This window comes from Montipora capricornis, chromosome 5 (genome assembly GCF_036669925.1).
Source record: "Montipora capricornis isolate CH-2021 chromosome 5, ASM3666992v2, whole genome shotgun sequence".
Lineage (NCBI taxonomy): Eukaryota > Metazoa > Cnidaria > Anthozoa > Scleractinia > Acroporidae > Montipora > Montipora capricornis.
Genome location: NC_090887.1, coordinates 16,701,799 through 16,716,308, shown reverse-complemented (window position 1 = coordinate 16,716,308; position 14,510 = coordinate 16,701,799). Strand labels below are relative to the sequence as shown.

Here is a 14,510-nt window from a genome sequence, read left to right as displayed (position 1 = left end):
TTTTGATTGGCTATGCCACTAGAGGACGATTAGCAATAGTCCTTGAGTAGCGAAAGAGTGACGCTTTCTTCGTTTATTCCCAATAAATATTTCTTCAACATGCATTTTCTAACTCTATTATTGCCTTTTCTGTCTGACTAGTTGGGTGATAGTAAAACAATTAGACCCTTCGCCCTCAAGGGCTACGGGTCTAATTGTTATTAGTGTTGCCTGTAACAGACTATTTAGCCACAAAAGTGCTGTTTATCTGTGAAATTTAGTATTTTTGTCAGTAGTTAGTGGAGTCCTGTTCAAGATTCAAGTTCTCCCAAGAAGGATCTGAACCTGAGCAAATTGCCTGTTTATAAGCAGCACCAGTAGATAAATGGAGATAACTGAGTTGCAAGTTGTCCTGAAGATAAACTGCACTCCATATCCAGTGTCTCATTTTTACATAAAAAGGTGCAGCTTATACATGACGTTTTACATTATATACCATATTGCGGACAGGAACTACAAATAGCTTTTTGCAGGGTTAAAATATATATATTTTTTCTCAACAAAATTCATATTAATGCACAGGAGAAGTAAGGCATGGGCAGAATTTGAGTCAAATGGCTAATAAGCCAAGCTGACATCTTGGCTTTCACAGCCTCTGTGTTTTTTGCCGGAGAGGGTGGGTTTTTTTGCTCCTGTGTTGCTGTAGCCCTTTGGAAGACCATGGTGGAATTATGCGTTTTCACATGACGTCACAGCTGCCATGTTGGTGTTCCAAAACAAAGAAATGTCGGCCATGATGGTGTACCAAACAAATCCTGCGGGAATTGAACTCTATTTTTATGCAAATACTCTCTTTTGTTTTGGTAATCCAATATGGCTGCTGGTCACGTGAGTGAAAACGCTCTATACTTTCACTTGATCCTGTAAAATAGACACGACAAACTTGTTTTTAGTTTACTACGGCTTTGCGTTCATTTTGAGTTTGGTTTTTGGGGTAGCCACCAGTGTATAGAGCGGTTTTCAAATGAGTGTCGTAAAACCAAAACCATAGTAATTACTTTAGCCAATCAAAGAGGACGGAGACAATGCAGTAAACCAATCAAATCTCGAAGTAATTACCCGTAGCCGACACAGAAGGTGGGAAAATGTGCACGCGCGAGCCACGATTGGTTTTGGTTTCACTTCTGATTGGTTGAAAAAGTGGCGCGAAAAATTTGAACCAATCACTGAGTGAAGTAGATGCAAAACCAAAGTAATTCGCTAATTACTTTCGACACTCAATTGAAAACCGCTCTATAATAATTTTAAGTCTTTGTTTTGTTAGGCTGAACAGCACAAACGAGCTGCCATTATCACAGCTGAAGGAGATGCCAAAGGAGCTGAGTTGTTAGCTGATGCATTCAAAGAAGCAGGCGAGGGACTGGTAGAACTTAGAAAGATTGAAGCTGCTGAGGAAATTGCAGACAAGTTATCGCGTTCGCGGAATGTTGCATACTTACCACATGGACAGAATATGCTGTTGAATTTACCAGTTGGACGGCAGTAAAACTAGGATGGAAAAGTGCAGACGCGAATGAACTTCTAATTAACATACCTTCCACTGAACAAAGTTTTCGTCTTGCTAGTAAAGAGTCTGCCCTATTTTCAGTTTTTCGAAAAGTACCGACCGGCACCTTAGGCATGATTACGGCATACGCTCAAATTCACCACCAAGCCTTGTTTGCACAAAAATTTTCGCAACATCTGGACATACAATAGGCCATTTCCGAGTTCACGTCTACGTCGTCTTCAAGGCGAGTCTAAGTGCGAAGAATTAGTTTAAATTCATATACAGATAGAACTAATTACCATCACAAAAACTGTGCATTTAGACTCGCTTTAAAGAGGAGGAAGACGTGAACTCGGAAATAGTCTATACTGTTCCCACTTGGGTTTTCTTTTCAAGTTTGCTTCTTTGGGATTTAGCTCATGGTAATTGAAAAGTTTGATTTTCGAATTCGAGGGTTGGTGGTGAAATTAGGTAGTCGGACGTCATCACCCCATAAGGGCTATTACCAACGTGTGCTTTCCTTGGTGGGTTACTCGGCTCTGCTGTTTGTGAAAATACGTTCGGTACTCAATTTGTTATTAGGCTGACTTTTTCATGCAGCAAACGACTGTAAAATTATTTGCCAACTTTGTCCTTTTTACATTTCTTTTTCCTGGCAATCCTGCATGGACCTTGCTTGTTTCTTTTCTTTTTCATGTGTGATATTATTGTTCCCGCTTTGATCTTTCAAAGGTTTTCCACACACGATATGTTTGGAATTTCTGCCGGATAGCAGGTCTCATTCGACTAAACTTAGTTGATAGTGGATTTAATCTCTCATCTTTCGGTAATTGCTCTTTAAGCAATCGAAATAGTAGGTACACGAACAGGACTTGACCGGAAGCTGTTTGTCATACAAAGAAAAAAACACTTCACAGGATGGTCGTTAATTTTTGTTAATTTAAATGGGACATCATGTAATAAATATGTGCCCAAAACAAAGTTTTGGTTTCTCCTCGAATGTAAAGTTTCACACACAATTCAGTTACAGTGCTTGAGGTACATTATAAACTTGGGTTTTTCACCACTGGTCTCCAAAAAAGGACTGGATCGTGCATAAACGTGTTTTAAGCGAATCACAAGAAATATCGGCGGTCATCTTGTTGGAATCACCTTGAGATCTCGGCATAAGAGGAAGGTAATACATATGGGTTATTGACCAAGCGTGAGATCGAGATGGCTGGATATTAGGTAGCGTCGTACCTCTTGTTGAACACTATTTCATTGGCTCTATAGTGTCGTACGTTCTATTGCTTTCTATGCTAAATCCATTGTTATCTTTCTTCGTTGTATTGTTCTTTTGGCCAATCCTGAAGCCCGTTCAATGAGGAACGACACGACCACTTTTTTTGCGTGTTTAATGAAGCACGCCAAAAAAAAAAAAGAACGAGGCCAATATCCAGCCCTCTTGACCGAACAAGCTTGGTCAATAAAGGATTTATTATTGGAACCAAGCGAGAAATCCCGAGCGGGCAAGATAGCTCTATCTTGCCCGCCCGGGTAGCCAATCACAGCACGTGATTTGGTTTCATGTTGCCCGCTCACGGAGTTAGTCATAATAATAAGACAATGCGCTAAAACCACTTTCAAAGTTTTTTCGCATAATATTGAAGTAGGTTCCACTTCTCTGACTACACGAACCTTTCACGGCCAAAGTGATATGGCGCCGCGGGCTTCCCAAACGATGGGTCGCTCGATCCAGTCTTTTTTTAGATCAGTGATTTTCATTGATGCTCTCCTCTGTTTTGATACAGAGGACCCTGGGGAAAAGTTCTTCCATAAGTACTGTGATCATTATTTAAACGCGTTAGAAAAGTGAGGTAAAGGAAGGCAACTATCTTAGCAAATACCCCAGAGGTAATTCAAATCTGGCTCCCCTAACAATGAGACACGCCCTTTTCCGGTGTCAGTGTTTCATGTGTTGCACTGGCGGAACATCAGGTATTGGTCTATCTGTGACGTAATCACAAACTACTGTCTCATGACAATTCTGCTCCAAAGCTGTTTGTGCTGCTTGTTTTTGTTCCAGTTCAGTTTTTTGCTTCCTCGCTGCTTCCTTGCTTTTGTGTTCTTCGGACGGTTGGTCGCTAAATAATTGAGGAATTGTGAAAGTCCGTGAACGCGGAGTGCCTTGAAATGTAAGACCAAAACAAACAACACAATTAACTAATCAGTAAGCAAAGCTCGCGCAGGAAACAAGGAACTGGTACCGATCGCGAGGAAAACATGCAACATTCTTGGGTGCTTACCATTTGCTGGAAAATTCCGGTTGGGGTGACTGTTGCATAACACTAAGCGATTTTCCAAGTTTACCGACCAACCGGACGAAATAGGTCATTTCCGAGTTCATGTCTGCCTCCTCTTCAAAGCGAGTCTAAGTGCGAAGTTTTTGTGATGGTAATTAGTTCTACTTTACATATGAATGAAAACTAATTTTCATAACAAAAACTTCGCACTTAGACTCGCTTTGAAGAGGAGGCAGACATGAACTCGGAAATGGCCTATTGTTCTTACCATTGTTCCATTTTCAAACCTTGGGTCCCAGGCGTTTCCTTCCCTCATCACTAGATTTCGCGTGAAATTGGGCCTGGAAACGCAAGAATCGGTAAAATGGCACAAGAGTTTCCGAAATTCCGTTTCTAGTGGAAATTCAGGAGTACCTCTGGAGGTACTCCACTTTTTCCAAACGGGTTTTCCGTCAAATGACTGTTCCATTTGACATTTAAGCGAAATTTCCGGAATTTTGGGCGGAATGGTAAGCACCATTTGTGCCTTTGCCTTGCCTGTGCTAGGATCCCAGACAGTCGGGAAAGAAAAAAAAACACTTCTGGCACCGGCTAGCTTCTGCCAGATAGTCGCCACAGGGGGTTGGGAACGCGGATTATTAGAATTAAGGACGGTGCCTACTATTGTTATTGCGCTTACGTTCTGCGCATCTCCAGGTACTCGGATTTCCTATCGCCGATGCTTACTAATACAGGAATACTTTTGCGCGGTTTAAAACTATCCGGAGAAAGTAGATCTTAGTAAGTACTCTTGGTATTCAAAAAGAAAATTGAGGGTAACCAAGCATTTTTGAGAGATAATTAAGCTTCAATTTGAGGAAGAACGCCATACATTGCTTTGTATTTTAAAGCTTTTTACAAATATTATTCATGAATTATCTTTTAAAAATGCGTGTTTACCTCCAATTTTTTTTTGAATTTCGATAACACTTGTTAAGACCTACATTTCCTGCATAATCGCACACCGGGGCAAAAATATCTTTAATTAGTAGGCACCGTCCTTAAGTCGGTATAAAAGAACAGGATTGCTTCCATAACTTGAAAACCACGCATTGTTTTGACAGTGCAATAATTTTTTAAGAATCTAAAGGAACTAGAGCTAACCATCCGATTCCTCTTGTGGTAGTTCCAGTGTGTTTGCGAAAAACATGAATGGTTAAAAACGTCCTTAACTGCATGTGCGATTCTAAAGTTAAATTGCCGTCTTCCCAGTTACGGATGAAAAATTTCCAACTATAGATAACTGTACATGTCAATCACATAGTGGGTTAATTATCATTCCACCCTTTTTTCTTAATTCCTTTAAGTGTATCACACCCAAGATCTTGACAATCACACAAAAGCTGTAGTTCTGCTTCTTTACCCTGGACAATTTCCAAAATGGCATTATCTCATCTTATTTGGTCGGCTGAATCGCACGTGCAGCTCTGAGGAACAGAATGGACCTTTAATACGCAACAAATTACTTGCAACTGCTGCCAAGAATAAAAAAACTGAAAGCAATGTACTGACTCACTTATACTTGAAAATGAGAGACTCCATGACCTTGGTCTCCTTCCGCAAAAGCAGCAGGCTGCGTTAAATACTCTTCTGTAGGCCCACCTATAACGCATGCTCATTGTGCCGTATATTATGGGATTTGCCGTGGCATAAACAAGGGAGACCATTCCAGTAAGAAGTACAACAAGTTTACTTGACTTCCTGTCTGTCACCATCGTAACTATATTGCTAATCTGAAAGGAAGCAAAACAAATCTTCTAAGCCTACTTGACTAAGCCCTACGAATTACGAATGACACTTCTGACAAAAATGTCATAACGTCGTACTTTAAATTGCTCTAATTGTAAGCCAAATATTTCCAATCGTCTCTTTGTTCTCAGGGAAGAAGAAAAATCTTGGTAAGAGCATTTTGACATAAATTATAAATCAAAGAAAATCCCCAGCTGCTGCTGTCAAGTCAGTCAAAAACACTCAAACCATTTAGCAACTTAAAACTTAAACTTACTTACAGAAGGTTAAAAGTTTGACTTCCTCTACATGTTTTTTTTCCCGCTCCACAGCCGACAAGACAGAATTAATCTCTTTTTCCCTCAATGAACGTAAAAATTTCCGGGAATTACATGTAATTCTCCTCGCAAGTTGAAAGACGCGGTCTATGTTTTCACTCGGAGCATTCTTACGATCTCAGAGGTTATATTTTAGCTGGGAAGAACTATTCTTTTGCAGGAGAAATTTTCCATGATTACTGATCTTTATCTCGTTGTGGCACGCCCTTTTTGGCAGTGAATCTCACGATTTCAATATTCGATTACTTCGAGGAAATGTAAAAAGAGATTTAATTGCTAATCGTTGTTATTAAAACTTACCAGAATTGGCAACCAGCTCACGCAGTAGAGGAAGATAACAAGTGCCATCATACGTGACAATCTTCGAATTTCCCGCACCCCGGAGGGGTTACTTTTTCGTCTTATTTTTACTCGCTCGCACTCCAGAATCTCGCAGGTCGAGTCACGTTGCGTCCTGTTTCCTGCACGCTTATTTTTGTTGTCCATCTGAGTTTGTCTTGAAATGAACCTTGAACTGGAAGATTTGATAGCAATGAAACATGCTGAGACTATAGTCAGCAAGAGGAACGAGGCAGATAGAATGAGGATAGCATAAGCCCTTCCCATATCAGTGAGATGATAAAAACATTTGCCTTCTTCATAACCAGATGTCCCAACTCCTATAAACGGCAAGATTGCGAAGAACACAGCGATAAGCCAAGTGATTACAACAGCTTTCTTTATCCGTGAAACCGTTACTTTCGTGTGATATTTCAAAGGCGAAAGTATCATGAACGCCCTCTCAACAGCGATGAGTGTGACAGTACCAGCAGATGCAAAGCGAAGCGAATTCACGACTATTACGTACAAGTCGCATAAAAATGCTGTCCATTTTTGCTGAATGAAGTAATTCATGAATATTATCAGCTGAAGAGGGAGTGTTCCATCGACAAAATCAGCCGTTGACAACGAAAGTAGAAGAACATCAGTCACAAGCCAATCTTTGAGAAATCGAAGCGAGATCAGAACTAAAAGATTTCCAAACACAACGGCCAAGATACCAGCTTCGAGGATTAAGCCAACAGCGAATGGATTTAACGTATTTGGTTCATCAGTACTCGCACTTTCTGGAACGGTTGTATATTCCGAAGAGCCGGTCGCTAAATTAAGCCCAACTGAAGTAGTAAGGGCGGCCATCTCAATCCCGACTCATTGATCAGAATCCAAACTGTGAAGAATTGAATATTGCGTCAAGTTCGTTATTTCAACCAACTTTACGAAGGCGATAAACGGCGCCTAAGATGTTTTTCACTCAATTGAGTCGTGCATTAATTGGCGGTATTTCGCAGGTACAGTTGTAGTGCCTTAATCCGTGACCGCACGCAATCCAATTACCACACAACACCACGTTAAGACTGTCTACATAAGAGTTCTTAGAAGAAACTGACGTGGAATGAGCCGTCTAGCCATTAAGACCTCACCAAGGATACCTTAAAATTTTGGCTTCAATTCCAGATATTTCAAAATGGCACAATAAAAGAGATTACTATGGTTTTCAACACAATAAGCTATTTCGATCGTTCGTCATCATAGCAATACCTCGATTATGATCATTACATTGTGATGGAAATATGAAAAAAAAAAAAAACAGGACTTGGCCATTCCCAAGGGCAAAAAACACAGAGATACGTTTTTGATAAAAAAGCATAGTATAAAGATACAAATCCACGATTTTTTTGTAAAACAAGCATGCTTGAATCCGATTAATTAATTTTCATTTGCTTGGGCGAAGTCTGCGCAACCCCATTAAACAGAACTTGAACCTTGCGAGTTACTAATTTGATCTCGTGTCGGAGCTTGACAAGGTCCACATTATGAAAAACAATACTTCAAAGAACAATTCTTAATCTATGATATTTTGTCCACTTTGGTAAATGCACTGTTTTCGCGACATATCTTGGGTTAAATAAGCTGACAGGAAGTGTAAGAATTTTAGAATTACTTAATGAATTAAAGAGATTTTAACTCTTCTCTTCTGACTCATATCAGTGTCATATGACAAGACTTGTGAAGTTGTACAAGAGACCGTTGCAGGAAGCGATTTCGTTTGTTTCGAGAAATCCTTGTTTAGAAATTACATTGCTGACTTATTGTTGCGACACCAAACTGCATACTTGCCAAAAATAAACGACCTTGGTTTTTCAAACGTCTCCTTCCTGAACCTTTCGGTCTAATTCACAATTCCTGGAGTTGTACTTGATCTTCCATAACCTAATCTATCTCTCTCGACATTATGGCCATTAATCGAGGAACTGAGCAGATTTGAAAACCAACACTGAGCTGACTTCCTTAACCTTTGCGTTTTTAGGGGGTAAGCAATAAAACCTTGGCATTAATTAAATGGGCCGCGAAGGAAATCATTCAAAAGCCGACATGTATTGTTCTATGATTCAAATATTTTACGCCTGAAATCTCCTCAACACAAACAAACGGTGTCTCCAAAAAGAGCGCATAAATAAATGCGTACTGGATTTATTCACTCGTAAAGGTGAAAAAGATATTGCGACGAGCTTTCTGGTGCGTTTAAATATGATAACTTTACGTAAACCACCAATTAGAATATTATTTTATTTCACAACTAAAATTGCAAGAAATTCAAAACACAAACTATAATCAATTTTCGCATACTTTTTAACCATAAAAAGGTAATTTGCGAGGTTTTCAGTTGGTTTTCTGTCGCATTTGGACGATTAATAAAGGGCGGGGATTTAGCCAGTAAGATTTTTGCTTACGGCTTTTGCATGCAATTAGCGTACGTGACGTTTTCGACCATTCTCACACACGCACGACTCGCAAAACATCCGGTGTAAGGGCGTCTTCAGCCTACGTCTGATTTGGAGTCGTATGCGAAAGTATTTAGCAAAAACAGCAATGTCAAAAAGAAAGAGTCACTGATTCAGTGCGCTGAGCGGTTGTCCTCGGTCACTTTCATTGATGCTAAACCTGGTGTAAAAGAATTCCACGGGTATACTTTGAAAGCCGAAGAATTCTCTGACAGGTGAAATAGCCCGGCCAAGCTCACATCTTCGAGAAAGAGAATTGCAGCTACGGACTAAAGTTTGCTAGAATCGTTAATCCAACAAAAGGCGACTAACGAATGGAGTTTCCTTTTGACTTTGGCATTTTTCGATATTGCAACGATCAAAAACAAACATGGTCTCTTCAAAACATGTGACCTGACTTACAATGACAAATGAGACATCTCTCACAAGCCCCCGTGCACATCGGACGGTTTGAGGAAGATACCCCGGCCAAACGCCACGTAAAGGACAAAATGCGATTGACTTTACTCGGACTGTTCTTGTGCTGATCAAAGGTTTCGTGAGTAGAAATTGATTCTCCAAATTGAGACTTCCACGAGACATTGGTATTGGCAGGCTACATTTCAGCCAAGAAGGGTTTTGTAGAAGATCAGACACGCTTACACATACAGTCGTCAAGGAAATAATCCTCTTAATCCACCACATAAATTCAGGTGTACGATTTATCTTTCTTTTTTTTTTTGCTTTTACAGCTATTGTGCTCATTGTATTTTGTCGTTTGTATTTGTTACCATACCATTTTGTATAACTCACTAAGAATATAAACAAGAGATGACTCAGGAACTATAGCAGAAGTGCGACTAAAAATCTATTGACTTGGCTGACTAAACGCATTCTATTAACACAATGAACAAAAGTAAGAGGAACGCCAGAAAAAAAAACAAAGTGTACCGTACTTTTCTTTGTCTTTCTCTTCCAATTTTCAACGAATAATGAACACAATCTAGATTTTCAAGACAACGTAAGCATATAACAGAAAATATGCTTTCTCACACTCCCCCACTCATCAATAAATTTTCGCCTAAATTCTATAATGTGATGAGATGAAATCATATCGAGATGATCAAGATATCGCCGAAATATTTATATAAAAGATATATTATTGTTGGCGTTGTCATTGAAGAGATTAAGCATTGGGTTTTAAGTAAATCGATAAACGGCCATTGAGAAGTTGCTCGAAATTTGGAGCTTTAAGGCACGAAATGAACTGATTTTAAACTAGTGTTTTCCATTTTTGGCAAAACGTGAATCTCAGTCCGACATTTGCACTTCGCTGTAAACACGATGCTAATTCTTTCTGTTGTCAAAGCTCAAAAACTACAGCCCTATGAACAGGTAAACCAAAGAGATAGCTACAAAAGGGTTACCGTTTGACAGAAGTTCCTTTTTCTTGCTCTTGTCACGTATTTCAAGTTCTCCATCCATTTACCTAGGTTTAAGCTTAAACGGGGACAAAATTTGCTTCTTTAGCAAACTACGCCGACACCTCTCTTCCCAATTAATATTTCATACAATTGAGGCCAGAGCAGGTGTTTTACCGTCATCCCTTCCTCATAAATGGTATTCTAGCGATCTTTTGTGTTTCTACGAAATGATCTTAACTGTTTTTTTTTTTAATGTTTGGCTTTACAAAACGAATCAGTTGATAACGGAAGGAAGCAATTCTTGTTTAATGCGAAAATACTACCGCTGTAACAATATATATTGTGGTTATGTTTAAACTAGCATAGCGACTGGAACAACATGATCAACCACTGAATCGGTAACATTCGTCTATATGCATGTCACACATTGTTCACATGCTCTGCTTTCCCTTAGGATTAGTAACCTAGTAAATAAACTGTAGAAACGGCCAGAAAGCCCGCTTCTCATGTTTAGGTCTCCTTTGATTTGTTTGCCGAGTTGGGTCTCCCAGAACAAAGGGTTTTACTTCGGCCCTGGGAGCTGTTTAGTACGCCGCATAAGATCAAGATCAGGGTTCTACGCTGGGACTGTGTGGATGAAATCCCAAATATGTGCCCATTCAAGAGGGCAATTTCCTGTGCATGGTGGTGTTTATTGTGCTGTAAAAAGTAGCCATCTAACTTTCGGGGCTGTGGCGGGCGAGATCCTGAAGTTTGATCATTCAAATGAAAGCTACAGAGCAGTTCCTTTCGCTGATGCTATTTACTGTGCCATATAAAGTGGTTGTAAGTATATACTACGTAGATGCAATCCTAATGTGTGACCATTCACATGAAAACTCTTAGGCAAGTCCTTGTCGTGCTGTTTATCATGGCGTATTGCGTCGGAATATACAATTCAAGTGTGAGCATTAAAATGAAATCTTCTAAGAAGTACTCTGCAGTGGTCAATGTAATCACGCTATGAAATAGCAAGCTTTTCAGTCCAATCTTTTGGACGACACTGATCGAAATCCTTAATTACAATAATTAAAATGACAGTTAATGCACTACAGTTTTCATGGGCACTTATTCTGTGATTGAGAGATTTAAAACACGTTCATACCTATTGAACTTCTGTTGGCTTCAACTCTTACTAAATCAAGTCTGTCCAATACTCCCAATGTGCTCGCAGAAGTGAACCAATGGTCGTGTTGTTGACGGCGATAAATTTGCTTCTTTCGATCTCATGTGAGAGCTTGAAGATCTCGATTGAGAATAAACGTGATCTCCATTAAAAAAGCAAAGACGTGTCAAGAACCAGGTGTTTGTCACTTTAATCTCCTTAATCTGCAAAAAAAAAAAAAAAACTCCAGTATAAATTACATCTTAAAGTGGTTTCACTATATGTGTGGGCAGTATATCCGAAAATAGTCAGTTTGTCCCAGACTGACTTGCATTTAGAACGTTATCCTGTTCCCAACTGGGAGCATTTCTGACAGCAAAAAAAAAAAAAACACTCAAATTCATCTTTTTTTCTCCAGGTCACCTGTCGTCATGACAACTCCTCATTGGTCAGGTCAGCGGAAGTAGTAAGCACCAGGTGGTTTTTTCACGTCTTTTTTTCAGTGAAAAAAACAAAAACAACAACAACAACAACAACAAAACAAAAAATGCAAGGTGACCCACGTTAACACCAACCAGGTGTGGCCAACACAAGTTCAAGCATGCGCATAGCTCCGAGAGTCTCCGCGTTTTTGAGCTTCAAACCACACTTGACATAGAAGCAACACTATTTAAAGTTCTTGTGCTCTTGGAGTGGAAGAGGAGACTTATTTCAACAAAAAGAAAAACAAACACTTTTTTTGCAATTGACCTCTTAGCTTGAATGGTTTGTTTTTTCCATTTCAGACCACGTGCTGTTCCCAAGGGAATTCTCCTTTTGTTTTTTCACAACTTGTTCGTTCATAAGCACGTGCATAAGACATTATTTGAATCAAAGGAAACTGTTCTCTAAAGTAACATCACGTGATCTGAAATGGGAAAACAAAACGTACAAGCTAACTAAAGAGTACTATTACAAGGACTTCCAGACATTTGTGATTTTTTCGTCAGTTCCAGTGAGACGTCATCTTGATGTTGCTAAATTGGAAACAACTTTTCAAATACACAATAGACAGGACACACAAAAAAAAATAATTCATTAGCTGTTTTAAAGGAAAAAGATCTTCACCATGATTGCTTATGAAAGACACAAGAACGATGAGACTTATATCATATTCTCGGTATCTGCAACAGAGTAAAAAATATGTGTTGTTGTAGTTCTAGTAAAACGATGAGACAGCACACCGAATTCCGTAGACAGTATTTTTCTTTATCACTCACTCACTCAATCCTCGGAGCCCCGCTGGGGGAGCATAAGGCACCGACAAACTTCTTCCATTCAGACCGGTCCTGGGCCAGCCACCGCAGCTCGTTCCACGTCTTTCCAGCTGTTTTCATCTCGTCCTCGATGGTCCTCCGCCAAGTGCCGAGTGGTCTACCCCGGTGCCTCTTCCCAGTGGGCGCCCAAGACAGCGCCTCGAGCGGGTGCCGGCCTTTCTTCATGCGAAGGAAATGGCCAAGCCACGTCCACCGTCTTCTTTTCCCCTGCAGAACGATGTTGTTCACCCCTGTGCGCCTCCAGATCTCCTCATTGCACACCTTTTCTTGCCACCTGACTCTCAATATTCTCCGTAAGCATCTCCCTTCGAAGCCCCGAAGTTTGTTCTCCAACTTCTTGTTGGTTCTCTACGTCTCTGAGGCGTAGAGAAGAGTTGAACGTGCGTTGGACTGGTAGATTCTGAGCTTAGTTTTGGTACTGAGAGTTGTGGACGTCCAAATGTTGTTCAGTTTCTTGAACGCCTGAGCTGCGAGACCAATTCTGGTTGACACCTCTTTGTCGATGTTGCTGTCGGATGAAATGTAGTTCCCAAGGTACTTGAAGCCTTTGACTTCCGTCAGTGGTTCGCCTTCTACCGTCACAGGTAGTCTGAACTTGTTTTTTGCCTTCATGACCTTGGTTTTTGCTGCATGAATCTTCAGCCCAACTTTCTTGGCAGTTGATGCCACCCTATCAGTCTTTTCCTGAATGTCACTGTGCGTGTGGGCTAAGAGAGCGAGATCGTCTGCGAAGTCGCTGTCCTCCAGGTTTTCCTTTATAGTCCTTTGTAATTTCCTGTCAACAGCCTTACACTGCACCAACACAGGTACATCGAAACAGTCATTTTATTTGCACTTTTTCAAATCATTAGTCCAATTTAAAGAGTTCAATTAGCCTTGTGTCAACAAAGGAAATACGCGAGTAAATAAAAAAAATTGCGACCAATGCCATCTATTATGGTAATCACAAACTGTCACGATTTTAGTCGTAAAAGCCCTCCATCAGTAACAAGAGTTTTCAATCGACAGTTCTATGAGAAAACTCTTAAATAACCTCGTTAGGCGGCGTGGAGATCATGGACACCAAACATGACAACCTTTTGTTCACCAATGGGTTCATCTTACAACAATCAGCGAGTTATGTAGCATATGGGAGACTCGGATATCACCAGAGAATCATAAAAGTTTGGATAACTTTGAGATGTCAGTTGTGAATTTCAGCTACATGGATGAACTCTTAAAGTATGACAAATCGTGTGGTGCTGTTTCAAAATCAAGGCTTTGAGTTTTGTTCGATTACTGTCTCATTTGCGTTTCTCTTTCAGTTTTTGCCAAGTGCGAAGTGAATGATTTGTTTTATGGAGGGGACGCCCACTTGACATCCGTCTTGGTACAAAACAATTGATAAATTCCAACTATTTACACAGCGGCGAATTCTGTGTTTATTTACTGCTGGGATGTTCCAAATTCGTCATCTTTGCCTAAGTCCGCACTGAAGTCAAATTTGAAGAAGCAGAGTGTCAGCATGAATAACTTTTCAGCCATAATTAATATCTCGGCAACATTATCTACACTTCAACCAACTTCAACGACAAATGTATTCGCAAGTCGAAATGTTCAAGCATATTTGAGCAATGCAACAAACAATTCTGTTAATGTGGAAGAGAAGAAGGGCGAGAGTGTCAACAGGTTACTGTTCGCTTTGGTTCTTCAGTCCGTCATCGTACTAATTTTTCTCGGCAACGCCTTGGTCCTTGCGGCGCTAACGTGTTACCGAAAGTGGACAACACCAGATGTTTTTCTGTTCTCACTTTCTTCAGCAGATCTTTTAGACTGCGTTGTCGCGATCGAGATCATAACTGTCGTCAAATATTTTCTGGGACGCCCAATGGGGAAACTAAAGTGCGATGTGTTTGTCGCTTTGATAT

At 40.2% G+C, this 14,510-nt stretch overlaps 3 protein-coding genes across 5 annotated transcripts in view; 2 read left to right on the top strand and 1 right to left on the bottom strand.

The window, feature by feature from the left end:
* Nucleotides 1–2,509, top strand: part of LOC138049678 (prohibitin 1-like) — a 33,161-nt gene extending 30,652 nt beyond the window's left edge. The window contains exon 8 of the mRNA XM_068896079.1: nucleotides 1,304–2,509. Coding sequence (XP_068752180.1) covers nucleotides 1,304–1,525 — 222 coding nt within the window. The 3' untranslated portion in view covers nucleotides 1,526–2,509. The remainder of the gene's footprint in view (nucleotides 1–1,303) is intronic.
* Nucleotides 2,450–12,680, bottom strand: LOC138049674 (beta-2 adrenergic receptor-like). 3 transcript variants are annotated; one of them, XM_068896072.1, is made up of 5 exons: nucleotides 12,547–12,680; nucleotides 11,288–11,511; nucleotides 6,219–7,125; nucleotides 5,369–5,585; nucleotides 2,450–3,697 (listed from the first exon to the last, which is right to left on the bottom strand). In XM_068896072.1, the coding sequence occupies exons 3-5, from the start codon at nucleotides 7,092–7,094 to the stop codon at nucleotides 3,474–3,476; spliced, it is 1,317 nt and encodes a 438-aa protein (XP_068752173.1). In that variant the 5' UTR covers nucleotides 7,095–7,125; nucleotides 11,288–11,511; nucleotides 12,547–12,680; the 3' UTR covers nucleotides 2,450–3,473. The 3 variants fall into 3 exon arrangements, with proteins under 3 accessions (XP_068752173.1, XP_068752174.1, XP_068752175.1); XM_068896073.1 differs by lacking the exons at nucleotides 11,288–11,511; nucleotides 12,547–12,680 and adding an exon at nucleotides 10,147–10,259; XM_068896074.1 differs by lacking the exons at nucleotides 11,288–11,511; nucleotides 12,547–12,680 and adding an exon at nucleotides 9,143–9,277.
* Nucleotides 12,681–14,100: 1,420 nt separating this feature from the next.
* The window catches only part of LOC138049676 (adenosine receptor A2b-like), a 3,305-nt gene continuing 2,895 nt past the window's right edge, over nucleotides 14,101–14,510 (top strand). Inside the window, exon 1 of the mRNA XM_068896076.1 lies at nucleotides 14,101–14,510. This exon is cut by the window's right edge and continues 500 nt beyond it. Coding sequence (XP_068752177.1) covers nucleotides 14,108–14,510 — 403 coding nt within the window. The 5' untranslated portion in view covers nucleotides 14,101–14,107.

What these genes read in the sequence shown, in the direction of transcription:
- LOC138049674 (XM_068896072.1), bottom strand. Translation starts at nt 7,094, where the DNA reads ATGGCCGCCCTTACTACTTCAGTTGGGCTTAATTTAGCGACCGGCTCT. An exon ending in TGAGCTGGTTGCCAATTCTG is followed by an intron (nt 5,586 to 6,218) that starts GTAAGTTTTAAT and finishes GCTTCCTTTCAG; the next exon opens with ATTAGCAATATAGTTACGAT. An exon ending in TCTCTCATTTTCAAGTATAA is followed by an intron (nt 3,698 to 5,368) that starts GTGAGTCAGTAC and finishes TTACATTTCAAG; the next exon opens with GCACTCCGCGTTCACGGACT.